Genomic DNA, 27,185 nt, shown 5'->3' with positions numbered 1-27,185 from the left:
TGTCACTGTTTTATACATATAAGTAATTGAATTTTTTGTTTTTGATTCAAAAAAATAATGATAAGATGCATATTTATGGTTATTTGATTGTTTATGAACTTTTGTTTACATATATATGTAATATGATTCTATTTAGGACAACTGATATCAACCATGGGAAAGAACAAGCGAGGAACGATGGAACAATGAGAGGCTAGAAAGAAAAGACAAATGCAGCGTATGAAGAAATTACGTAGCATAAGAACGATGGGACAAGAAAGTATATCATCCTCAACATCTCAATTCGATTTACCAAATGAACATAATGCACCTAATGCAATTGAAGAAGATATATTTGATTTACCGTATGAACCCAATGCAATTGAAGAAGAGACCACATTGAATAATCAATGAAATGATGAATTTACATCTGCTCTATTTTATGAATTGAATGTACACAATGTACGCAATGCACCAATGTTGATACCTCCTAGAATCATTCATAAGAAACAAAAATATCTAATTAACATTGATGATAATATATTGAAGCCAATGCCCAATAAAATGAATGAATGAACTTGTAGGAGAATGGTTAAAAGAATATGGCAAAACTATTTTAAAAACTTAAATCAAACTGCAAGATGTCATTAATTGTTCAAATGATTAAAATTTGCCATTTTAAAAACTTAAATCAAACCACAAGATGTTAATTAATTGTTCAAATGATTAAAATTTTGAATTTTAGAGAGACAATGAAAATTCTAGGCCTAAGATCATCCAAAAGTAACAACAAAAGAACTATTGTGAGAAATATATTTGATGCATATCAAGCTATTGGTTCAAAATCACATACTAAAGATTCTAATGTTACTCGACGTGTCATTACATCAACAATAATGAGCAAGAAAATAAAAAAAGATCGTTTGATAAGCAAAACAAGTAAGTCATTAAACGTTAGTAGAACAAGATTAAGTAAAGCATTACAGAGGTAGGAAAAAATAGAGGAACCTAACAATAAATCTCTTTGGGCATTCTCGGATAGACTACCACACAAAGATAAGGTTGTTGTTGATGCACTAAGAACATTAATTGGAAATTTTTGGCATGACAACATAGAGTTTCGCCCAACCAAAGAGATGTTGTTAAAAGGCGAATCGGGTCTACAAATTGTGAGCCACATGCCAAACACTATTTGGATATGACTCAAACAAAATTTTATGAAAGATTCCTTGAAAATTTTCCTCAAATAAGAATTTCTCAAAGATTTTTTGAAATGACAAAACCTTTTTATATTAAGATTAATCATGATCGCACCACGTGTTTTGATTAAGTAAAAACAGGTATTTGAAAGGTACCCGAACCTTTTACAAAGCAGGAGAACAGAAAAGCATAAAAAAGTTCCTGATCACTTCAAAAAGTCAAAATGAACCCACCAGATGGGCACAACTTAAAACATCATTACATAATTACATAAAACTCAGAACAGACAGCAACAGGAAAGCAAAAGACAACAAAGAGACAGAACCAAGGATAGCTACTGGAACTAAATACTATTCAGGATCTCCTCAGTGTGAACAACCATTTGTTTCATGTTGTTTGCCGAGGTCTTCATATCCTCCAGCTCATGACCTTCGATGTCGACCTTATTCTTTGTGTTGGCTTTGGTCCTCCTTTCATGACCCTTCTTGTTCACCTGCTCTTTATCAACTTCCTTCTCTGCATTGTTCGAGGATGCATAATGAACGCACCACGTGTTGTTGTAGGATGCATATTGAATTTTCCATGCACTATGATATTTTTCATCATATTTGTTCTACTTTGCACACTAACAATGTTTTGCAGGAATGTAATATACAAGCACCTCCTAAGTCAGTAAGAGAATTTATTTCAAGTGTGCTATGTAATAGACATGATGGTTGCATTTATTATAAAATGCCTTGTTTGGAAGGTTCTTGTGCTATATGTGGTGGTTTTCAACATTTATGAAGATGTGTACATTTGGAGAGCACACATGAAATTGGTAGGAAACTAGTTTCTTTTGGAAAATACAAGACAGTCACATAGGGAGTTAAAGATGGAAAAGGTTTGAAGAGATGCGAGTTGGTGAAAAATGATAAATGTGTAGTTGAATTTATGAAAATGTTTCAAGAGATACTAGTTTATGAATACACAATGCATACACATAGAGCTCGATGGTTAGATGAGCAATTCAAGTTATGCAAGGACACATTTCCTCTTGGCACCATTGTCTCTATCATTGATTTTTCTGAAAATTATACACTACACCCTCAAAATGAAGTGCAATCTATGTATTATCATTCTACACAAGTTTATATTTTTGTACACATAACACTCATGCATGCAGATGATAGCACATAGGAGGATAGAAAGGTTGTAAGAGAGTATCATTTCTACGTAAGTGATGATCGTACTCATTCATCGGAGTTTGTACAAGGATGCCTCAAAGTTTTATATGATAATTTAAAGGAAAGAAACATACAATACAACCGACACTTAATATGGTTAGATAATTGCACCGCACAATTCAAGAATGCAAGGATGTTTTATTGGTTGACAAGGATGCATATGACAAGCGGTGTACAACATTTTTGGAATTTCACTGAGGCTGGACATGGTAAGGGAGAGTATGATGGTGCAGTAGTATGTGTAAAAAGAGCCCTAGCTGGAGAAGAATTGAAGTACAAAGGTGGTGTTGAGTTGATAGATGCATAAACAATTATGTGATGGTGTAACTCTACGATGGGTCCAGGTAATCTAGTTATGTCAATGGTTCGTAGATATTTTTGGTTGATCACTGAATCTAACATTGAAAACTATCTATATTGTTGTACAGTTGTAGGATCGATTGACATGCACTCATTTATGAGTTCAAATACAAGTTCACTAGTAATTTATACGAGACAGATGGTATGTTTTTTTTCTTCATGCATGTATTGTTTGTGGGAAGAATTTGAATCACAAGAGTCTGTTGACAAATGGTCTTGTAGACCATTGGTTCCCATTGATATATATCAAATTCTCAAAGCACTACAATTGAGCTAGATGGAGACATCAGTGGATTTTGACCAAGTATTTGACCTAGTGGATTCAGGTGATTTTTTGAGTTAATTTTTTTGCAAGTATTATTTTTGGTTCATTTTGTTGTACATCACACTTTATTTTTGGTATTAATTATCACTTTATAAAATGCAGGTCCTATGTATGTAGTTGTTGCATAAGAGAACAATGAAGAAGGAACAAATTACTATTTGTGTCATTGTGTTGAGCCTAAAAGAAAATTGACAACCATAATCATTGACAGAGAGGGTATCGAGTACCCAATAGGGTCTGTTGTCATGACAGAAACATGGCTTAGGAGATACCCTATCAAGAATTCTGATGTTTGGTTGTTTGAGGACTTTGAAATATACAAACATATTCTTCATTTCTCTAACCTTGTTGTTGAAACAAATATTCATTTGATGAATTATCATGGTAGACCTCATAACAAGATTTTATGAAAAGTTCGTGAATCTGACCATGAGGCAATACTTGACACAATACGGGTTAGAGCCAATCCTAAAGGCTCACTTGATTGATTCTATGGTTCAGAGTAGAATGATTTTGAGAATTCTGTATATATCATTGACGAATTGTTCTATATTCATTTTTTGTATATATAAATTTTCATGAGCTGACTTATACATGTTTAGGGGCATAATTTTGTATATTTAAATGACAATGAGTTGATTTGTACATATTTAAATACCAAATTTTGTATATTAAAGTGGTGATGAGCTAAATCACACATATTGTACTGCCAAATTTTGTATAGAAGCCCATGAGATGATTTGTAAGACATTTTTTTGTATATTCAAATAGCCAAGAGTTGATTTGACCATATTTAGAGGCAATTTTTTGAATAATATGTGACAATGTTTTGTGACTATTTTTGTGTCTATGTTTTGTGACTATGTTTTGAGTTTTTGTGATGTGATAAGGTCAATCATGCCCATTATTGATAAGGTCAATCACGATCATTCTTAATTCTTGTATAAGCATGGAGAATTATTTGATTCATTATCAGGTCATAGGAGTCATAGATTGAGTCTAGATACAATTTGAGCAAAAAATGTCATTATTGTCAAAAAAGTTGTCAAGCAACTTCTACATCACATCAGTAGGGTCTCTAACAAAGTATCAAAAAGTTGTAGATTCCTAGGGATATAAGTCAAAAAAGCTAGGGTCTCTAAGACATGGTTGGTTGAATTAAAGTAGATTGGAGTCAATTAGGCTTAAAATGAAGGCATTTTTCAAATCATGGTGGTGCAAGTTATCTAGTTCTCTACCCACCTCTTTCTACGTCACTCTTTTTTTCTCTTCCTCTCTAGCTCTCTAGCTCTCTATCTTTATCCTTGTTATTAATGTCTCTTTCTTTTACTCTATTTTTCTATCTATCTATCATTCTCTACTTTATCTCTCTCTACATATATTAACCCCTCACTAATTAATTTTTCTAGCTTTGTATAGATTGATTTAAAATAATATAATAATATAATATATTTTAGATTAAATTGAATACTTATTTGCTACCAATTGCTACAAATCTTTAAAGTATACTTCATGCTCATTCATAAATCTTCTATTCCAACCTTAAGCCAACAACTAATGGTAAGGCAAGTTTTTGGATGTTACGAAATAAACAAGTGCCATGTAGTGACATGTACTTGCCTTTGCAGTATTGTAATAAAAGTATTTGTTGTCAATTTAAAGATAGGTAAGTAAAAGTTTGAGGTCAATACTCTTGGAAAATAAAAATATCCTAATATTACTAGGTGAATGAATACTATATTTGTTAGGGCTTTATCTTGACCCCAAATTTAGTTTGTGAAGAAGTTGAGAAATACAACTTCAGAGATCCCAAGAACACCTGCAAGCAAAATACTTGTCACAAGAGAAAAATAGAGGCAAAAAGCAATAATGGCTCTGAAGAAGAAGATTATCATCCAGAGAGGGAATCAAATAAAAAGTACAATACAATACTAATAAAAGGTGAATATGCAACCCTAAAGAAACCCTAAAGGGATAAAGTGTATTTAATAATTAGAACAATTATTAAATACCTACCATATTATTAAATGTCTAAGTTTAGCTTAAGCGTAGAGGATAATAGACTAATAATTAAATAAATAATTATTAGCTAATACATGATAACTATAACACCCCCCCTTAAGATGAACTTAGGGAGTAGCTAAAAAACTAAATGCATGAAACAAAAATGCAACTACATGATGACGACAAAAATTGGGTCCCGACAACAAAGCCTGATGAGGTACCTGTTATCAATAAAGCCTGCACCCTCTGCTAAAGCTGTGAACTTCAGCTACCTATTGAAACATGGGAACACTTCGAGGCTGTGGGTAACTTGAAGACTGAAGTGGACCTCCAGAGTAAGCTGGTTCTTTTCGATTTCTTCACCTAAACTAATAATTTCTCCAAGGAAAAGAGTAAGGAGGAAGACATATGAAATTAAAATTTAACCCTAAGGTGATGCACCAAAGTGATATGATGAAAAACTTAAAAGCAAGAAAGAGTGATACACGATATGACAGTAATAAAACTCTCCTTCACAACCTAGAAAAAAGACAAGCTTTGCATCAGTAATTTATAAGGAGGCTAGATAACCACAGTCCTAGGAGTAAAGAAACCTTTCACGATCCAAAATTGATAACTACTAACAAACAACTTATAACCTACAAATGATTATTCCCTTGCATAAAGACACCATAATGAAAAGATACAGCTCCAAGGACAAGAAAAAGCTCACAAGAAAATTGCACTAAACAATAAGGACCCACAAGAACATAAGAGAATGGGAAGGAAAGAACTAATTATTGCTCCACAAGATACACCAATCTGTACTATTCCTGAAACTGTGTTACAAAAACATTCCTTCTTGCAGAAAGAACTCAGAAATTACAGTCTGCCAAAAAGATGAATGAAGAAGAACCCCCACAAAGAAGAAGGAAGGAAGTATATATGCCTTCTAAAAAGCAGATAATGAATAATAAATTCCACCTCCTCTTGGGTGAGCAAAACCAAAAAATCCACTTTTCAGGCCCTCAAATAGGTTTGAAAGGGAACACACTTGAACCAAAGTCAAGCCAACCCATGCTGCTACCATAAAAGCTCTTAATTACATCATAAATGACTCAAAAATATCCCCAGATAGGCCTACAAGCCTTTATTAATGCAAAAAATATCTCTTACCTTATCAATAAATGAAAAAAAATTCCTCATAAAGTGATTTAAAAATTATTATTCAATTAGACATTTGTTTAATTTCATTTTTACATTTAAAGTCAAGATTTTAATAACATAAAAATAATAAAGTTATTTATTAAAGTGATAACTAAATTAATTCACTTTAACAAGTAATTTTATCATTTTATTGTTATTAAAATCTTACAAATGTAAAAATGAAAATATATTTAATAAAGTGACTTTTCAAATCACTTTAATAAACATTTTTCTACTTCATTTATAACATCTTTTTGACTTTAATTGTGAATATGAAATTAAATAAAGGCATTAAGTAATAATTTTTAAAATATTTTAATAAATATCTATTTTCGCTTAAATTTATAAAAACATATGCTTAGCTTCCACAAAACAATATTTATTAAGTGATTTATTAATATCACTTAATAAATATTTACATTGTATTTCATATATTAAGTGATATTAATAAATCACTCAATAAAGACTGACAAGGGGATGAAAATCATTTCATCGACCCCCTTAGGCATTTTTGCGTGGCATTAAGCATGAGAAAAAAATAGAGAACAAGGCAAAAAAAATATCCCAAGGTCGATACATTTAGGGAAAAGCAAACCTAAAATATTCATTTCTTCGTTCATTCGATATCTTCTCTCCTTATGCGATATTTCTCCTTTTTTGCTGCTTGGTGAGAAGCTAGGGTTTGGTGGAAAAAGAAGGACATTCTGGTTTTATTGCTGGCCGCCATGGTTTTTGCTACAAGTTCGAGGTGCTCAAAATGATTTTCGCGAGCTGAGAACTGAAACGTATGAACTTCTTTATACCCTTTGGCATTCGATGTTTTCTTTCCTTGCTGTAGCGTGATCTTCTGGAAATTGGGCGCCATGGTTTTTGTCATGGCCTGATTTCTGCATACTCCTTACTGAAAGTAATAAGTTGGGAATGATTTTATTCCATTTCTGGGCAAATTTTGCTGATGTATTGGGGGTCGCCATGAGGGATTTCCATTTTTGCTGTAGTGTGATCTTCTCTGGCCACCATGGGTTTTTTTGAAAATATTTCAGGTATTCTCTGCCATTAATGGCTGCTTCAGGCGATTCTCTTTTCCTTTGACTGTTACATCATGAACAAAATTCAATTCCCTGCAACTTACTTGGAAAATGACTGCTGAAAACTTGCTGCTGAAGGCGACAAAATGCATTTTCATGGATTTATCTTTGTCGTTGTACATTTCCAGCAAGTCGTGGGTTTCATTTTATTTTATTTTCATGTCTGATAGCATAAACTAGGCATTTTACTTGGAAAATTACTGTTGTTGGTTTCTCTTCTCTGGTTCAAAATCTGGAAATGGTAATGGTCCTTTACCACATGTAGGCTGCTTCAGATGTGTATTTTCGAGGCATTTCATTTTGATTTTTTTTGGCATATAGCAATAAACATGGGTAAAACTGTTGATTTATTTTCCTTGGCATTTGACCTTCCACATTCGCAAATAAAACCCATCCTCTAGCTTATCAAACCTTTACACTTCTTCTTGCACAAAATAAAAATGATGTCTAACCTTGAATTTGACAAATGATCTGCTGGAAGTTTGACAAAATGTATTCTTGAATCTTGTAAAATTTGTGCCATACACATGCCCCTAACCTTGTAAATCCTACCTATTTGAATAACAAATATTGTTGCGGCATTATTGTTGCATCTTCTTGCTGTGGCTGTAGCTGCTTACTGAATCTTGTATAATGGCAAATCTGCATGCTTTCTACTAAAACCTAGACTAAACTGGAACAACCACCCACCATGTCCTCACAATGCTATTAAAAGACCCTCTATTACTGTTGTGGCTACTTTAATAGGGGTCACTGTCATGCTCCACATCACTTGCAGTCTTCCTCTTTTAAATACACAAACTCATACTAGCAAGTCATGACATTACATGCTTAAAACAATAATCTCCCCTCCTTCGTTACAAAGCTGCAACATACTATCTTTTGCAAAAACACTGTGATTAATTGCTGCTAATGGTGTTGTTCTATTTTTTCTTATGTGACACGAGGGTTTACTATTACAAGGCTGCTACATGACTGCTATAACAATCCTATATGACTGCAATTAATCTTTTCCTCTTTGGTTGTACTCTGCTTCTCTCTTTGCTATTATAACTGATTTCCTTGGGACAGATGTCATTGTTGAACATAGCACCATTAATAAGATAAATCTTACTATTTTGTATCCTTGACTAACATCAAACAATTTCTCCTTGATTCTTCAATAAGGATGGTCTCTTAGATGACACATTAAATGATAAGCTTTACTTCTTAAATACAATTATCATGATGATCATGCAATCTTCCTTAAATCTCTTGTATGATGGACTCCGTGAATGAGTGCCCCTCGCTTATGAACGTATGTTGGTGCTGACATTTAGGACTCTCATGTTCCTATCAGCCTAATGTCATGAGCGACATGTACTCCTTTAATGTGACCACTGTAGGACATGGGTAAGGATTGATTGCATGATGTCATAATAATTTGTCCCTAATGTCATACATGTTGAGCTCAACCCTCGTGGGAGCCCATTTTTCCCACATGCACATATTTAATTGAAGTAATCAGCGATAAAACTTTACCTGTATCTGCACATTGGACAAATTGTTAGACAAAAACTATGAATTTTCATATATGTTTCCTACTGCTTCTGATATGTACAATGATTTGACTGGTATAATGCATTATAGGAGTGGATTGTGCATGTATTCATGATATATATGCAAGGATATGGTATCCCGAGCTCTAATGCAATTCTCTTATCTTCTTGCAGACACTTGGAGCAGCAGGGGAACTCTGCAAAGGAGCTGGATATGAAGCTACTCAACTGCGGGGGGGTCGTCATTATGAGGCAATGACAGATCCCTTATCTTTGTTTATATTTTATTTTTTACATGCATCATTTTCTTGTATAATGCATCATAGGTAGTCATTCCCACGACTTGTGTGGGAGCATCTCATTTAACATTTATGAATAAAGAGAAATGCTTTTTCAAATATGCAATGTTGTATGGTTCTTGATTGGTTGTGAACACTTGCATTTACTCGGAAATCTTTTAGCATTCTATAGTATCTCTTGGCGAAACACAAACAACAAACAAGTACCCTTAAACTATAAAACTTGACCAACTCCACCTGATTGAGCTGGAGAAAGAAAATGGGTAACATTTCTGGTGACATCTGCACGGTGCTTGCCTGCTGAGTACCCAGACCAGCTGGCTAAAGCTTATCAATTGGGCACAGAGTCACTTAAACTGACAAAACTTTCTGAAACACATTCACTTGCACTACTAAAACTTGGATTTAGACTGAAACTTCTGCTAATAACACCTCCCTACAAAAAAATGTTGTGAGCTATCCCAGTTCTACGAGGCAGATATGTATGATGTGTGATAGTGAAATGCATCTGTTTCATATGGTAGGTATATTCTTCATAGAACTGTGGTAACTTAGAACAACCTTACCTCCCCAAAACTGACACAACTGACAACTAACTACGCACGAAGTGCTTAGGGAAAACAAAACAACAACTAACCAACTATGTAGCAGCACTTATTCAACACCAAAAACCTACTCTATTATATACAAGCTATGACATACCTCAAAAGCAATACTCGAGGTGAATCCTGTTGACTGGGATTGGCTCCATATTGTTGTCCAGCTTGGAAAGCTGGAAAGCGTTGTGCTGTTTACATTCTGAAATAATGTAAGGCCTACTCCAAAATGCATCAAACTTGGAATGCTTTCCAGGCTTGCTTTTGAGGGTGTCCCATTTCAGCACCACATCTCCTTCCTGGAAGTTTCTTGGAGATGCTCTTTTGTCAAAAGATCGCTTCATCTGAGCCTAATGCTGCTCTATTTTGTTCATAGCATCTTTTCTAGTCTCTTCTAGCTCAAATAACTGAGCTAATCTCACTGTTAAAGGGCCTTCCTCCAGTGTGTCCAGCTGATTTGCTAAGTCAAGCGCTGGAAGCTCGAAAGAGATAGGAAGCCTTGCTTCCCTACCATACATCAGCACAAAAGGTGACTGTCCCGTGGACCTTTTTGGGGTGATCCTATCAGCCCATAAGGCTGATTTTAACTAAGTATGCCAAATCCATTGGTTACCCTCTATGGTCTTCTTAATGATCCTAATCAGATTTTTATTAGTTGATTCTGCCTGGCCATTACCTTGTGGATAATAGTTGGAAGACGTATTTAGGTAGATCCCTTTCTTGACAACCCAATCAAAGATTTTAAAGCCAACAAAAGTGAGACCATTGTCTGAAATGATGGACTTGGGAACTCCAAATCTGGCAATCAAATCCTCATAAAAATTTAGAACAACAGTCCAATTTGCCTCTTTGAGTGCCACTGCTTCAGTACACTTGGTGAAATAGTTAGCGGTTGTAAGTATCCACTTATGGCCAGCGCTGGATGAAGGGTTTATCACCCCCAATAAAGTCCAAACCCCACCTCATGAAGGGCTATTCCACTTGGATTGGTTGCAAAGGTAAAGCTGCCAATCCCATTTTTCCAGTGAAAAGGGCACATTCTTTGCACTTTCTAACCCATACATGCGCATCTCTAAATAATGTGGGCCAATAATAGCCACCTTTCATCACTTTGAGAGCTGTTGCTCTTGGTGAAAAATGGCCTCCAGTTGATCCCTCATGAAAATCATGCAACACTTTATTTACTTGGTCAGGCCCAATGCATCTCAACAATACCCCATTAAAATCCTTATAGAACAAGATGCCATTAAGAAGTGCATAAGGTATGGACTGCAGTCTGAAATACCTTCTTTTAGCTCTGTCTAGAAGCTTAGGAAACTCACTAGTTTGTAGAAAATGTGCCATTTCCTACACCCAATCAGTCGTAGGAGCTAAAACTTCTGCCTGTTCGTCATCTTGCAGTGTTAGAACAACTTCTTGTTCATGCTTTGGTGAGCTAGAAATGCCATCAACAAGCTGTTCACACAACCCTTTGCCTCTAACCAGCTTGGTAACCTGAATTTTGACGTCATATTCCATCACCTTGGTTACCCAACTAGCCCTCTTGTCATTGAGATCCTTTCTCAATAGAAACTCCTTCACGCTCGGGTGAGCAACCATTAGATTAATGCTATTGTTAGACAACATGTGTTTGAATTTCTTCAAACTCCTGATAACAACAAGCACATGTTTTTCAACAAAAGTGTACCTTAGCTCGTAGTCTTTCAATGCTTGGCTGAAGAAGGCTAAAGGTTGTTTTGAGCCTTCATCGTTTTGTTGTACCAACATAGCTGAGATAGAATCTACATTACCATATGCGTACAAGGTGAAATCCTTAGAAAAATCAGGATTTAGAAGTGTAGGAGCAGCAGCCAATGCTTCTTTAATTAGTTCAAAACTCCTCTTGCCCTCCTTGGTCCAGCTATAAGACATATTCTTCCTCAACATAGTAGTTAGAGGATTTAGCAAATCTGCAATATCAGGGATAAATCTCCTGACAAAATTTATCCTTCCTATGAAGCTCTGTAGACCTTTCTTGTGAGCTGGTAAAGGAAGGGCCAAAATGGCACTTATCCTCTCAGGATCAATGGTAATACCCTGCTTGGAGACCATGTAACCAAGCAATCTGCCCTCATGGACAACAAATATACAGTTTTTGGGATTAAGAGATACCCCAAATTGTCTGCACCTCTCAAAGATTAGCCTCAAAGGGTTTAGATGATCTTTTGCTTCCTTTGAGAACACTGTGATATCATCTAAATAAACCAGCACTATTTTATACATCAAACCTTGAAACGCCATATCCATGGTTCGTTGGAAAGTTGCCCCTACATTGGATAACCCAAAAGGCATCTTCCTATAGGCCATAGTACCCCATTTGGTAGTAAAAGTTGTCTTATATTGGTCCTCCTCTTTGACTAAAATCTGGTTATAACCAGAAAAACCATCTAATATAGAAAACATTTCAGAACCTGAAACTACTTGCAGAATTTGCTCCATAGAAGGTAGAGGATAATGGTCTTTCAGTGAGGCTCAGTTAGGGTCTCTAAAATCTACACAGAGCCTGATTTCACCATTTTTCTTCCTTATGGGAACTAAGTTTGAAACCCATGAAGTATGCTTGATGGGAAAAACTATAGCACTCTTAATCAGCTTGTCTAATTCCTTTTTCATCAAGGGCTCCAATTTGGGATTTAATGGTCTTTGTTTTTGTCTTATTAGTTTGGAATTAGGCTCGAGTTCTATTGTATGCTGTGCAAGCTTAGGGTCAAATCCCCTCAAATCAGAATATTGCCAAGCAAATATATCATTAAATTCTTGATAGAGGGATATAAAAGCTTCCTCTTTTCCTTTGATATGAAATTTACCAAGTTTGAGAAGCATACCCCTTGAAATCTCAACCTCCTCATAGTGGTCCCGATCAATCTGAATGCTGGACCTTTCTTTCCTGACTTGGTCGTCAAAATTGAAGATGGATTCCAAGGTGACCAATCCCTTGGGTAACTTATTACCTTTTAGTTGTATGACCTGATCTTCATATTGTTGTTGGAATCTGTCCTAATTTATGCATGGAAATTCAGCTTCTTCCCTTATAATTTTACAATCTGCTGGTCATTCTCAAAAACTTGCCAAAAAACATTATTATCTGGGATAGAAGGTCTAACAATGACGTTCACATACTGCTGCTTGCTGTCTCTATTCATGTTATCTGGGATATCATATTGTGCTCCCATGGCAGCAAGTCTATCAACACTCTTATTCCTACTTCTCAGAATAGACAACATATTGAAAGCACATAATTCTTCTATCAACTCCCATACCCTGTGTTTATAGCATTTCAAAACATCATTTTTTGTGACATGATTGGTTCGTACCTGATTGACAATGAGTTCACTATCTCCAAACACTTGGAGACATGTGATTTTCTTCTTCCTTGCCCATAATAGGCCCTGAATCAACGATTCATACTCTGTTGTATTGTTAGAACAGCTGAATGAAAACCTAAAAGAAGAATAATATTTTTCCCCCTGAGGAGATATAAACATGCAACCTCCTCCCTAGCCATTTGAACTCCTAGAACCATAAAAAAATAACCTCCAAACCTCATTATCAAGCTGATCTGATTGTTGGACTTCAACTTTCACCAAGTTGGGAAGGAAGATATTAGGTTCATGCATTAAGTAAACACCAAAACCAAGCTCCTGCAGCTATTTGTTTACTAAAACTTGATTATTTTTAGTTGCCCACTCGTCTAATATCATGTCAGGAATACCGTCAACCTGTGTATCCAACTCTTTTGCCATAGGACACTCCTCTTCGTCAAGAATAGACAAGTTAGTATTTATGGTAGGGGGTACATAAGGTTATATTGGTCATTTGCTATTGCCTCTAACTTAATAGTGACCTTAGTGCCATAACTGGTCCTAAAAAACATGTGGGACTAATCTGAAGATAAATACCCACCAATCTTAGCAGTGAAATCCCGTGATAGACATATAACAAATTAGGGAGGTAAATCAATGACATAAACCTCTTACGGAATGGCAAATCCTGGGCATGCATGCAAGGTCAAACTCAGATTTTTTATGACACCGACTGTTTTAATAGCAGTACCATCTAACTGGACTACTCCCTATTCAAGAGGTTCATATTCCACTCCTAACTTGTCAGCTATTTGTTTGGGCATTACGGAGCTACTAGCTCCTGAGTCTATCATGCAAATTATGGACTAGGTGTTTACCAATGATTAGAGAAACATAAAAAGGAGGTGGCTTGACTTCCTTTTTTGGTTGTTCAATACCTGCTTTTGAAACATTGGTAAGCATCACTCTAGATTGTTCATTGGTGGGCTCATGTGCCAAACTGACATCTGACAAGGCTGATTGTAGGAGGCTTTTTTGACTAGGGATAGCCAATGAGTGCCACATGGACAAGGTAACGTTAGCCTTTTTCATATGATCAATGATATTAAAGGCAGGTACACTTACTTTGTTTTGAATTTTTTGAACAACACCTTTTTCCTTTACAGGTGCTGGCTGCGTTGAATCTTTTACCTGTCCTATACTTTCAACAGATTGACTTGCTAGTAAAAACAAATTTTTTTGTCAATTAGATGAGCCAGCAGCCCCTTGCTGGGCGTTTGGAACGTGTTTCTGCTGAGAAATACCACTATCTGTTTGTTGTCCATCATCTACAACTCTCCTTTTTGACCTTGTGTACGTTGCAACAACATTATGTAATTGATTTGGTGCCTGTGGGTTGTTCATTCCACAAAATTCTTCCCTTTGAAAGTTAAGAAGGGACATTTCCCCTTGCATATCCAAGTGTATGGATGCATTTTGTTATGTTGTATCATCCACTGAAACTTGTTGAACAGTAGATGCGCTTTGTACTATAAGATCTCGGTTAATAAGACCATTAGAACACGTGGCCTGGTCATGAGGTAGATTGCATGGAAAACACCATTCAGGTTCATGCAACAAATTATTTTGCGTAAGAACCAACTTTTTCAAGGTACTCGGAGCATTCGGATTGTAAGGTTGAAATGGCCTTTGGTTCATAAATGGTCTTTGACCTTGAGGATTTTGCTAGTATTGAGGCCTGTTTGGTTGGAAAGGGGGCCTGATAAGGGGTTGTATTTGCCCTATAATTTTGGTTTTGCTATCTTTTCAGATTCACAATCTCGCTGCCAAATATCTGTAGCAGTCCTTTAATATTTTGTAAATCATTGGACTGTGCTGGAAAGTTATTCTCTTGTCTAATAGACTGAGAACTTGGTGCTAGTAGTCCTCGTACAGCTAGAATAACAACTAAAGGAGGTATTTGCATTGCTATTGGTGGCTGAATGGTAGGAAAAATTGGTAGAGCAGGTCTTGGGGCAATTTTACCAGCCTGTATAAGGCTATTCTCAGCTCTAATATCTATAACATAGGCCTGGGGTAAAGAAATGCCTCCCATCGATTGCACCATTACTAAGATATCACTATTCAAAGCTCTTAAATAATACAAGAAAGTGTGCTCAGCAGTAGGTCTTACCGTTTGTGGGATTCTATCCCAAGTCTTCTAAAAACGGTGGCTGAAATCTGACATGACTTCATGAGGAGCTCTCTTTATGGTAGACAGTTGCTCCATTAGCGACAAATGGTTTGATTTGTCCTCAAGGAACTTGCACAACTCTTCCCCCAAATGATCCCAAGTGTCAATGGAGTTAACTGCTAGGCTTCTGAACCATTGCAAAGCCTTCCCTTTGAGGGAAGCTGCCAATAGTTTGATCGCCACATTTTCCTTTGTCACATGGTGGACAACACACATATTCACCACATCTTTTATATACTCCACTAGAGTGGTCTGATCCTCACCATTAAAGTATGGCAAACACTTCAAAGGAGCAACATGAATTAGATCATGCTGGGTTAAATTAAGTGGGCTGCCTTGGTTAAATGCCACGAATGACTGATTTCTTGCAGGAATCATCGCAGCTGGGACTCTTGGAGCAGTATGAACTCCAACAGCAGGTGGAGTAGATTTGGCTCTCCTGGAATAAACATAATTTTTTTCCATTTTGTAGCTACTACTCATCTTCTTCTAGGTGGGGATAATTGCAAATATTCAAAATCTGAGGAACTACTTCTGGTTTGTATTCTTCTCATATGCAAAATATACTGGTTTTTCTAAACCAGAGCTCAGAGTCGCCAGGTATGCTGTAGAGATGTCTTGAAAAACTGAAAATTACTGCTGCACACACTAGAACAACAGCATAAAACATCTGATAAAGACTGAAAATTACACTTTCAGTCCCACCGGGCGTGCCAAAAACTGTTATCAATAAAGCCTGCACCCTTTGCTAAAGCTGTGAGCTTGAGCTGCCTATTGAAACATGGGAACACTTTGAGGCTGTGGGTAACCTGAAGACTGAAGTGGACCTGCAGAGTAAGTTGGTTCTTTTCGATTTCTTCACCTAAGCTAACAATTTCTTCAGGGAAAAGTGTAAGGAAGAAGACATATGAAATTAAAATTTAACCCTAAGGTGATGCACCAAAGTGATATGATGAAAAACTTAAAAGCAAGAAAGAGTGATACACGATATGACAGTAATAAAACTCTCCTTCACAACCCAGAAAAAAGACAAGCTTTGCATCAGTAATTTATAAGGAGGCTAGATAACCACAGTCCTAGGAGGAAAGAAAACTTTCACGAACCAAAACTGATAACTACTAACAAACAACTTATAACCTGCAAATGATTATTCCCTTGCATAAAGACACTAGAATGAAAAGATACAACTCCAAGGACAAGAAAAAGCTCACAAGAAACCTGCACTAAACAATAAGGACCCACAAGAACAGAAGAGAATGGGAAGGAAAGAACTAATTATTGCTGCACAAGATACCACCAATATGTATTATTCCTGAAACTGTGTTACAAAAACATTCCTTCTTGCAAAAAGAACTTAGAAATTTCATTTTCCCAGTAAGATGAATGAAGAAGAACCCCCACAAAGAAGAAGGAAGGAAGTATATATGCCTTCTAAAAAGCAGATAATGAATAATAAATTCCACCTCCTCTTGGGCGAGCAGGACCAAAAAATCCACTTTTCAGGCCCTCAAATAGGTTTGAAAGGGAACACACTTGAACCAAAGTCAAGCCAACCCATGCTGCTACCATAAAAGCTCTTAATTACATCATAAATGACTCAAAAATATCCCCAGACAGGCCTGCAAGCTTTCATTAATGCAAAAAATATCTCTTACCTTATTAATAAATGAAAATACATACCTCGTAAAGTGATTTAAAAATTAATATTTAATCAGACATTTATTTAATTTCATTTTTACATTTAAAGTCAAGATTTTAATAACATAAAAATAATAAAGTTATTTATTAAAGTGATAACTAAATTAATTCACTTTAACAAGTAATTTTATCATTTTATTGTTATTAAAATCTTATAAATGTAAAAATGATAAATATAAATAATAAAGTGACTTTTCAAATAACTTTAATAAACATTTTTCTACTTCATTTATAACATCTTTTTGACTTTAATCGTGAATATGAAATTAAATAAAGGCATTAAGTAATAAATTTTAAATTATTTTAATAAATATCTATTTTCACTTAAATTTATAAAAACATATGCTTAGCTTCCACAAAACAATATTTATTAAGTGATTTATTAATATCACTTAATAAATATTAACATTGTATTTCATATATTAAGTGATATTAATAAATCACTCAATAAAGATTGACAAGGGGATGAAAATCATTTCATCAACCCCCTTAGGTGTTTTTGCGTGGCATTAAGCATGAGAAAAAAAAGAGAACAATGCAAAAAAAATATCCCAAGGTCAATACATTTAGGGAAAAGCAAACCTAAAATATTCATTTCTTCCTTTATTCGATATCTTCTCTCCTTATGACAGTATGCTCGTGTTGACATTTAGGACTCTCATGTTCCTATCACCCTAATGCCATGAGCGACATATACTCCTTTAATGTGACCACCGTAGGAGATGGGTAAGGATTGATTGCATGATGTCATAATAATCTGTCCCTAATGTCATACATGTTGAGCTCAACCCTCGTGGGAGCCCATTTTTCACACATGCACATATTTAATTGAAGTAATTAGCGATAAAACTTTACCTGTATCTGCACATTGGACAAATTGTTAGACAAAAACTATGAATTTTCAGATATGTTTCCTGCTGCTTCTGATACGTACAATGATTTGACTGGTATAATGCATTGTAGGAGTGGATTGTGCATGTATTGATGATATATATGCAAGGATATGGTATCCCGAGCTCTAATGCAATTCTCTTATCTTCTTGCAAACACTTGGAGCAGTAAGGGAACTCTGCAAAGGAGCTGGATATGAAGCTACTCAACTGTGGGGGGTTCGTCATTATGAGGCAATGATGGATCCCTTATCTTTGTTTATATTTTATTTTTTACATGCATCATTTTCTTGTATAACGCATCATAGGTAGTCATTCCCATGACTTGTGTGGGAGCATCTTATTTAACATTTATGAATAAAGAGAAATGCTTTTTCAAATATGCAATGTTGTATGGTTCTTGATTGGTTGTGAACACTTGCATTTACTTGGAAATATTTTAGCATTCTATAGTATCTCTTGGCAAAACACAAACAACAAACAAGTACCCTTAAACTATAAAACTTGACCAGCTCCACCTGATTGAGCTGGAGAAAGAAAATGGGTAACATTCCTAGTGACATCTGCACGGTGCTTGCCTGCTAAGTACCCAGACTAGCTGCCTAAAGCTTATCAATTGGGCACAGAGTCACTCAAACTGACAAAACTTTTTGAAACACATTCACTTGCACTACTGAAACTCGGATTTAGACTGAAACTTCTGCTAATAACACCTCCCTACAAAAAAATGTTGCGAGCTATCCCAGTTCTATGAGGCAGATATGTATGATGTGTGATAGTGAAATGCATCTGTTTCATATGGTAGGTATATTCTTCATAGAACTGTGGTAACTTAGAACAACCTTACCTCCCCAAAACTGACACAACTGACAACTAACTACACACGAAGCGCTTAGGGAAAACAAAACAACAACTAACCAACTGTGTAGCAGCACTTATTCAGCACCAAAAACCTACTCTATTATATACAAGCTGTGACATACCTCAAAAGCAATGCTCAAGGTGAATCCCGTTGACTGGGATTGGCTTCATATTGTCATCCAGCTTGGAAAGCTGGAAAGCGTTGTGCTGTTTACATTCTGAAATAATGTAAGGCCTGCTCCAAAATGCATCGAACTTGGAATGCTTTCCAGGCTTGCTTTTGAGGGTGTCCCATTTCAGCACCACATCTCCTTCTTGGAAGTTTCTTGGAGATGCTCTTTTGTCAAAAGATCGCTTCATCTGAGCCTAATGCTGCTCTATTTTGTTCATAGCATCTTTTCTAGTCTCTTCTAGCTCAAATAACTGAGCTAATCTCACTGTTAAAGGGCCTTCCTCCAGTGTGTCCAGCTGATTTGCTAAGTCAAGCGCTGGAAGCTCGAAAGAGATAGGAAGCCTTGCTTCCCTACCATACATCAGCACAAAAGGTGACTGTCCCGTGGACCTTTTTGGGGTGATCCTATAAGCCCATAAGGCTGATTTTAACTAAGTATGCCAAATTCATTGGTTACCCTCCATTGTCTTCTTAATGATCCTAATCAAATTTTTGTTAGTTGATTCTGCCTGGCCATTGCCTTGCGGATAATAGTTGGAAGACGTATTTAGATAGATCCCTTTCTTGACAGCCCAATCAGAGATTTTAAAGCCAACAAAAGCGAGGCCATTGTCTGAAATGATGGACTCAGGAACTCCAAATCGGGCAATCAAATCCTCATAAAAATTTAGAACAACAGTCTCATTTGCCTCTTTGAGTGCCATTGCTTCAGTCCACTTGGTGAGATAGTCAGTGGTTGTAAGTATCCACTTATGGCCAGCATTGGATGAAGGGTTTATCACCCCATAAAGTCCATACCCCACCTCATGAAGGGTTGTTCCACTTGGATTGGTTGCAAAGGTAAAGCTACCAATCCCATTTTTCCAGCGAAAAGGGCACATTCTTTGCACTTTCTAACCCATACAATGCGCATCTCTAAATAATGTGGGCCAATAATAGCCACCATTCATCACTTTGAGAGCTGTTGCTGTTGGTGAAAAATGGCCTCCAGCTGATCCCTCATGAAAATCATGCAACACTTTATTTACTTGGTCAAGCCTAATGCATCTCAACAATACCCCATTAAAATCCTTATAGAACAAGATGCCATTAAGAAGTGCATAAGGTATGGACTACAGTCTGAAATGCCTTCTTTTAGCTCTGTCTAGAAGCTTAGGAAACTCACCAGTTTGTAGAAAATGTGCCATTTCCTGCACCCAATCACCCGCAGGAGCTAAAACTTCTGCCTGTTCGTCATCTTGCAGTGTTAGAACAACTTCTTGTTCATGCTTTGGTGAGCTAGAAATGCCATCAGCAAGTTGTTCACACAACCCTTTGCCTCTAACCAGCTTGGTAACCTGAATTTTGATGTCATATTCCATCACCTTGGTTACCCAACTAGCCCTCTTGTCATTGAGATCCTTTCTCAATAGAAACTCCTCTACGCTCGGGTGAGCAACCATTAGATTAATGCTATTGTTAGACAACATGTGTTTGAATTTCTTCAAACTCCTGATAACAACAAGCACATGTTTTTCAACAAAAGTGTACCTTAGCTCGTAGTCTTTCAATGCTTGGCTGAAGAAGGCTAAAGGTTGTTCTGAGCCTTCATCGTTTTGCTGTACCAACATAGCTGAGATAGAATCTACATTACCATACGCGTACAAGGTGAAATCCTTAGAAAAATTAGGTTTTAAAAGTGTAGGAGCAACAACCAATGCTTCTTTAATTAGTTCAAAACTCTTGTTGCCCTCGTTGGTCCAGCTATAAGACATATTCTTCCTCAACATAGCAGTTAGAGGATTCAGCAAATCTGCAATATCAGGGATAAATTGCCTGACAAAATTAATCCTTCCTATGAAGCTCTGCAAACCTTTCTTGTGAGCTGGTAAAGGAAGGGCCAAAATGGCACTTATCCTCTCAGGATCAATGGTAATACCCTGCTTGGAGACCATGCAACCAAGCAATATGCCCTCATGGACAACAAATATATATTTTTGGGGATTAAGAGATACCCCAAATTTTCTGCACCTCTCGAATATTAGCCTCAAATGGTTTAGATGATCCTTTGCTTCCTTTGAGAACACTGTGATATCATCTAAATAAACAAGCACTATTTTATACATCAAACCTTGAAACGCCATATCCATGGCTCGCTGGAAAGTTGCCCTTGCATTGGATAACCCAAAAGGCATCTTCCTATAGGCCATAGTACCCCATTTGGTAGTAAAAGTTGTCTTATATTGGTCCTCATCTTTGACTAAAATCTGGTTGTAACCAGAAAAACCATCTAGTAGAGAAAACATTTCAGACCCTGAAACTACTTGCAGAATCTGCTCCATAGAAGGTAGAGGATAATGGTCTTTCAGTGAGGCTCGATTAAGGTCTCTAAAATCTACACAGAGCCTGATTTCACCATTTTTCTTCCTTACGGGAACTAATTTTGAAACCCATGAAGTATGCTTGATGGGAAAAACTATAGCACTCTCAATGAACTTGTCTAATTCCTTTTACGTCGAAAAATAGTACCTTAGCCGAAAAACGACGGTTGGTGGGTGGCGGCGGTAGACAGGAGGCAGCGGTTGCATGGCGAGGGGCGGCTGCTTTCTGGAGGGCGATAGGTGGCCGTGGATGGTGCACTGCACAGGGGCTGGAGCCGACAACACTTGCATGCGGGCTGGAGGCCAAAGACCACGACCTGCTGCGGGCCGTACGACCTGTAGAGGCTGCCGACCCCCCCCCCCCCCCCCCCCCCCTTTATGTGCTTTTTTTTTTTTAGGTTTTCACAAATTTTGTGTTGCATTCAGCCTCGGTATGGCCGTATAACTACCTTAATTTTTTTAAAAGAAATTATTTAAAAAAAATTGACGAATTTCTCGAAATTCATTCCAAAATTGGGCAAAAAATTAAAAAAATCTCCAGAGGCTAAAGTTGTGCAAATTGGACAAATTTTCTATGAAAATGGGGTTTTTTGGGTGTTCTGAGCTAAACAATGGGGTCCACTTGAGCCCAAAATGCCCAGAAACAAAAAAAACACCCCAGATTCAAAATAAAAACTCTAAAAAGCTTGAAACCCCAACCTCCAAAAATTCTTTTGAAAAATCAGGAACAAGTAGCAGCAGATGTAGGCTCTGATACCATGAAGAAGTTGAGAAATACGACTTCAAAGATCCCAAGAACGCCTGCAAGCAAAAAACTCGTCACAAGAGAAGAATGGAGGCAAAAAGCAATAATGACTCTAAAGAAGAAGATTATCATTCAGAGAGGGAATCAAATAAAAAGTACAATAAAATCCTAATAAAAGGAGAATATGCAACCCTAAAGAAACCCTAAAGGGATAAAGTGTATTTAATAATTAGAATAATTATTAAATGCCTAAGTTTATCTTAAGTGTAGAGAATAATAGACTAATAATTATTAACTAATACATGATAACTCTAAGGAATATGATAATGGCGTGCATGCGGGGGTTCGTGGGCGGTTGAGCTAGGGTTTCAAGGCCCTAGCTCGTGGGTGCAGATCTGCAGGTGTGTCGACGGGGGGAGGGAAGTGCAAGCGCGACGGGGGTGTGCAGTGGCAGTAGAGGCCGGGTAGGGTTTGACCAAGGGAGTGGAGGGAGGATTGAGGGGCTTCAGGTGGAGCTTTGGCCGCAAGCAGCTGAGCTTCTGATTTGCAGGGAGCCATGGGATTTTAGGGGGACAGGGGCTATAGTCGGGACTTTATCTCAGTGGTGCTTGGGAGGGGTGGGGTCGCGGGTGTCGTGCCTTCTCGAGTGGCCCTTTGGGGTGTGGGTATTTCTTAATCTTATTTTATTTTTGAATCTCGATGACAAGTATTGGTGGTGAGGCCTCGCAAGTTGCTCCCGCCATGGATTTTTGTGTTGCGGTGGGTTCAAAACCCCCACTCCAAAGTATGAAGACTTTTAACAATAACCTTCTCTCTTCTGAATCGAGATCAAGGAGTGCTGGTAGTTCTCGCATTATGAAGATTAATGGTTGCCTAGAGAGATGCAGTGAGAGGCCAAAGCTGGTTATTCCTCCCGAGTTGATAGATGAAGACGTTGAGTACTTTTCAAAACACTCGCTATACTGCAAGTTTTTGGGAATGAGAGTTATCTGCAGTTCTTAGAAAACTGGGCGCAAAGGATTTGGGCACCAGAAAGGGGAAACAGAGATTATGCTGCTGGCAAACAATTATTTCATGGTTACTTTCAATTGCATAGAGGATCACAATAGGGTCTTTGAAGGAGGCCCGTATTTTTACAACCAGGTGGGGTTGTTCATCAAACCTTGGCATGCGGGGTTTAACCCTTTGGAGGAGCTCCCAAATAGGGTTCTTGTGTGGGTTCGACCACCACATTTTCCTATGGAATGTTGTCGGGAGGATGTGCTACGATTGCTGGCCGGACTGCTTGGGAAGTCAGTGGGATCTTCATTGCAAACCCTAGGGAGAAAGGTAATGACCTTTGCGCGTATCTATGTTGAAATTGATCTTAGTAAACCTTTGCCAGACGCTATAGATATGTGTGCAGGCTCTTACTCATGGGTTCAACAGCTAGATTATGAGACTTTACCTTTTCGATGTCGTCTTTGTCATGAGAATGGTCATTTATAGCATAAGTGCCCTAGATATAAACTGGTGGTGTACCAACTTCAACAGCCGACCCAGAGTCAAGATAGGGATGATAAAGGAAAAGCTACTATGTCGGCCGAGGTAGTGGGTGTTGATGATTTTGTCTTAGTTAAGACAAGGAGTATGAATCAAGGACAAAAGAGGTCCTTACATGAGAGACATGAGGAGGATACCTTTAACAGATTTGAGGCCTTGGATGACCTTAGCCAGCAGGAAGTGAATTCGGGGTTAACTCCTTTGGACCAAGGTGCTTCAGGGGGAGTCCAGAAAGAGTTATTGAGGATTTTACCCAGTTCCTACAAGTGATTGGAAGTCAACAAATGGAGATGGAACAGACAGTTGGGGTCCAGTTGGGTCTCACTCCTAGTTCAGAGGTGAATTTGGTTGGGAGGGAGGGATCTCCGATAGCCCTAAAATTGGAACCGGCTGGGGCTAAAAGTAATAAGTCTTCCATTCACCTGGGTCAGCATCAGAAAGATATTAAGAAAAGTGCTACGGAGAAGAACTCAAAGGCTAGCAAAAAGAAGGATTTGGATAAAATCAAATTGATGGGAGAGAATTTGGTTGAGTCAGGGTCAGTAAAGACTTTGGATTCTCACTTTTCCAATCCTCCTAAATGATTGTGCTCTCATGGAATGTAAGGGGCTTGAATAGCGGCCCTAGACAAAAAGTTGTTCGGGATTTGATTAGGAATCATTCACCTGATGTCCTATTCTTGCAAGAAACTAAACTCTCGGTGGAGAGTATGATGGGTCTAGTGCTGAAGCTCTGGGGGCGAGGTGAGTGTCAGTGTATTGTGGCAGCTGGTTCCTCTGGAGGGGTGGCCTGTCTTTGGAATCCCTCAAGGATTCGCCCTGTTTAGTGGGTGGCTTCTAGATCTTCGTTATTCGGGGTTGCCTCTAGTCTTGAGACCAGAGATCTTATTTTGTTTACCAATATCTATGCCCCCACTGATCTTTAGGGCAAGCAAAACTTATGGTCTCATATTTCTTGTATGCGAAGGTTGGTCCCTTTTCATCCTTGGATTATGGCAGGAGATTTTAATGCTATCCTTGAGTTGAGTGAGAAGAGGGGGGGTGTCATACGGTTGGAGCCTTCTTATTTCCTCTTTCAGGATAGTATCTCATCGCTGCATCTTGTTGACATTAAGCCTAGTAATGGTTTGTTCACTTGGAACAATAGGAGAGTCGGGGAGTGTTGGATTGCAAAGAGGCTGGATTGATTTTTGGTTTCTAGTTTTTGCGTTGGTGGGGGGTGGTCCACAAGTTTAGAGATTCTTGACTGGAGAGGGTCAGACCACTGGCCTATCAAGCTGGTTTCTTCTTCTTCCCAGGTTGCTCGCTCTCCTTCATTCAAATTCCAACTTATGTGGCTTCGGGATCCTGCTTTGCCGGCTCTTGTTGAGCAATGGTGGCAGAAGGGAAGGCCAGCCTTTGGCACTGCTATGTACACTTTTGCCAAGCAGCTGCAGTTTGTGAAGTTTCAACTTAAACAGTGGAATCAACAGGGTTTCAGGAACATTTTTCACGCTAAAGCTGCCCAAACAGTGTTAAATGGCATCACCAGTGAAATCAGAGAGCATAGTTTTTCTGAAGCTTTTCTTAGAGAGGAGGACAGGGTTGTCAAGGCTTTAGAGGAATGGGAGCTCAGCGAGGAAATTTACTGGAAACAAATAGCCCGTATTGATTGGCTCCAAGAGGGCGATAAGAATACTGCTTTCTTTTTCAACTCTGTGAAAGCAAGACGTCATGGAAATTCCATTCCAGCTTTGGTCAATGATAGAGGTGAGGTGTTATTATCCTTGTAGGAGATATCTAGAGAGGCTTTACAGTATTTTTGATCTCTCTTCAATGAGGATTCTCAGGGGGATTTGGTGGAGGAGAACCAGGTTCTTGCTTGCATTCCTCCTCTTGTTACTAGGGAGATGAATGAGCAGCTTATGGGCCCTATTGTGATGGAAGAACTCGAGACGATTGTGTTTCAAATGAGGAAAGGAAAAGCCCCTGGACCAGATGGGTTCTCGGTTGAATTCTTTCAAGAGTTCTGGGATATCATCAAACTAGACTTACTAGTAGTAGTCCAAGAGTCCCAGAGGAATAAGTAGATGCTTCGGGCTTTGAATGCGAGTTTCATTGCGTTAATCCCCAAGTGTGATGGGGCCGACAGGTTAGGCCAGTTCAGCCCTATATCTCTCTGCAATGTGATTTATAAGATCATCTCTAAGCTGATAGTAGAAAGGTTGAAGAAGTGTCTAGGGGATGTCATCTCTGAGGAACAAAGTGGGTTTGTGGAAGGGCGTCAAATTCTGTATGGTGTGGTCATTGCTGCGGAGACCATTCATTCTATGGCAACATCCAAGGAAAAAGCTATGTTTATCAAGTTGGACATGGCCAAGGCTTACGATAGAGTTCGTTGGTCATCCCTCCAGAAGATCCTTAGGGCTTTTGGCTTTTCTGAGGAATGGATCCAATGGGTTATGAGTGGAGTTACATCCACCTCTTTCTCAGTGCTAATCAATGGTGATCATACTGAGCTATTTGGTGCATCTAGGGGCCTTCATCAGGGAGACCCCCTCTCCCCTTACTTATTCATTCTCCTAGCTGAAGGCCTGGGGAGGCTGATCAAGCATAATGTGGGCTTGGGTAGAATTCAGGGTTGGAGCTGGGATAATGACTTGCAACCGCAGTCTCATTTGCAGTTTGTCGATGACACGGCCTTGATGGGACTTGCTTGGATCAGAGAAGCCACGAATCTGCGGAAGGTTTTGATTGTTTATCTGGCGGCCTCAAGTAGTTGATCAATGAAGATAAATCTTCTATCCTCTTCTTCAACACCCCTGGCACTATTCAAAGGAGGATTGCTCTTATCTTGAGATTCCAAGTTGGCGCTTTTCCCTTGACTTATTTGGGTATTCCTATCTCTCCTGGTAACCCCCCTAGGGAGTTATGGCAGGGTATCTTGGATAAATTCCACTCGAAGGTTGAGCATTGGACTCACAGATGGTTATCTTTTGCTAGGAGGGTTCAACTGATTCAGTCGGTGGTTTAGGATCTTTCGACTTATCATTGTATGCTTCAAGTGGTTCTTAAGTGGTTCTTGAAGGGTTTGGACTCTTTGAAAAGGCAATTCTTATGGGCAGACACTCTATCCTCTTCCAAATTGAGTCTTGTCAATTGGGACTTGGTGTGTAGGCCAAAACAGTCGGGGGGGGGGGGGGGGGGGGGGTTGGTTTACGACAGGCTATTTTATTCGGGGAGGCTCTGGAGGCTAAATTGTACTGGAGGTGGTGTGTTGAGCAGGATCGTGGTTGGGCTAAGATTTTGGCTTACAAATATATGTAGAGGATCCCAGTATAGGAGGTTCCAAGATATCCGCTTGAGGGAAAAGGCTCTATGATTTGGTATACTCTCAAGAAGGGGGCCTCTCTCATTAAGGAAGGTCTCTTTTGGATCTATAGGTGGGGGGAAGAGGTCCTTTTCTGGAAGGACTCTTGGGATGGGTACCCCCCCATCCTTGATCAGTTTCCTAATCTTGATAACCTTAGATAGAGGTTTTTGGAGGCTGGATGGTCAAGGGTGA

General features: G+C 38.2%; 1 protein-coding gene across 1 annotated transcript; it reads right to left on the bottom strand.

Annotated features, from left to right (window-relative positions):
- Positions 1-19,441: 19,441 nt before the first annotated feature.
- LOC131875300 (uncharacterized) lies at positions 19,442-19,876 on the bottom strand. Its single transcript, XM_059219382.1, has one exon. The coding sequence runs from the start codon at positions 19,874-19,876 to the stop codon at positions 19,442-19,444; it is 435 nt and encodes a 144-aa protein (XP_059075365.1).
- Between the last annotated feature and the right edge of the window lie 7,309 nt (positions 19,877-27,185).

This window comes from Cryptomeria japonica, chromosome 4 (assembly GCF_030272615.1).
Source record: "Cryptomeria japonica chromosome 4, Sugi_1.0, whole genome shotgun sequence".
NCBI classification, from domain to species: domain Eukaryota; kingdom Viridiplantae; phylum Streptophyta; class Pinopsida; order Cupressales; family Cupressaceae; genus Cryptomeria; species Cryptomeria japonica.
Note: the sequence above shows the minus strand (reverse complement) of the source record. Positions and strands in the feature narration are given on the sequence as shown.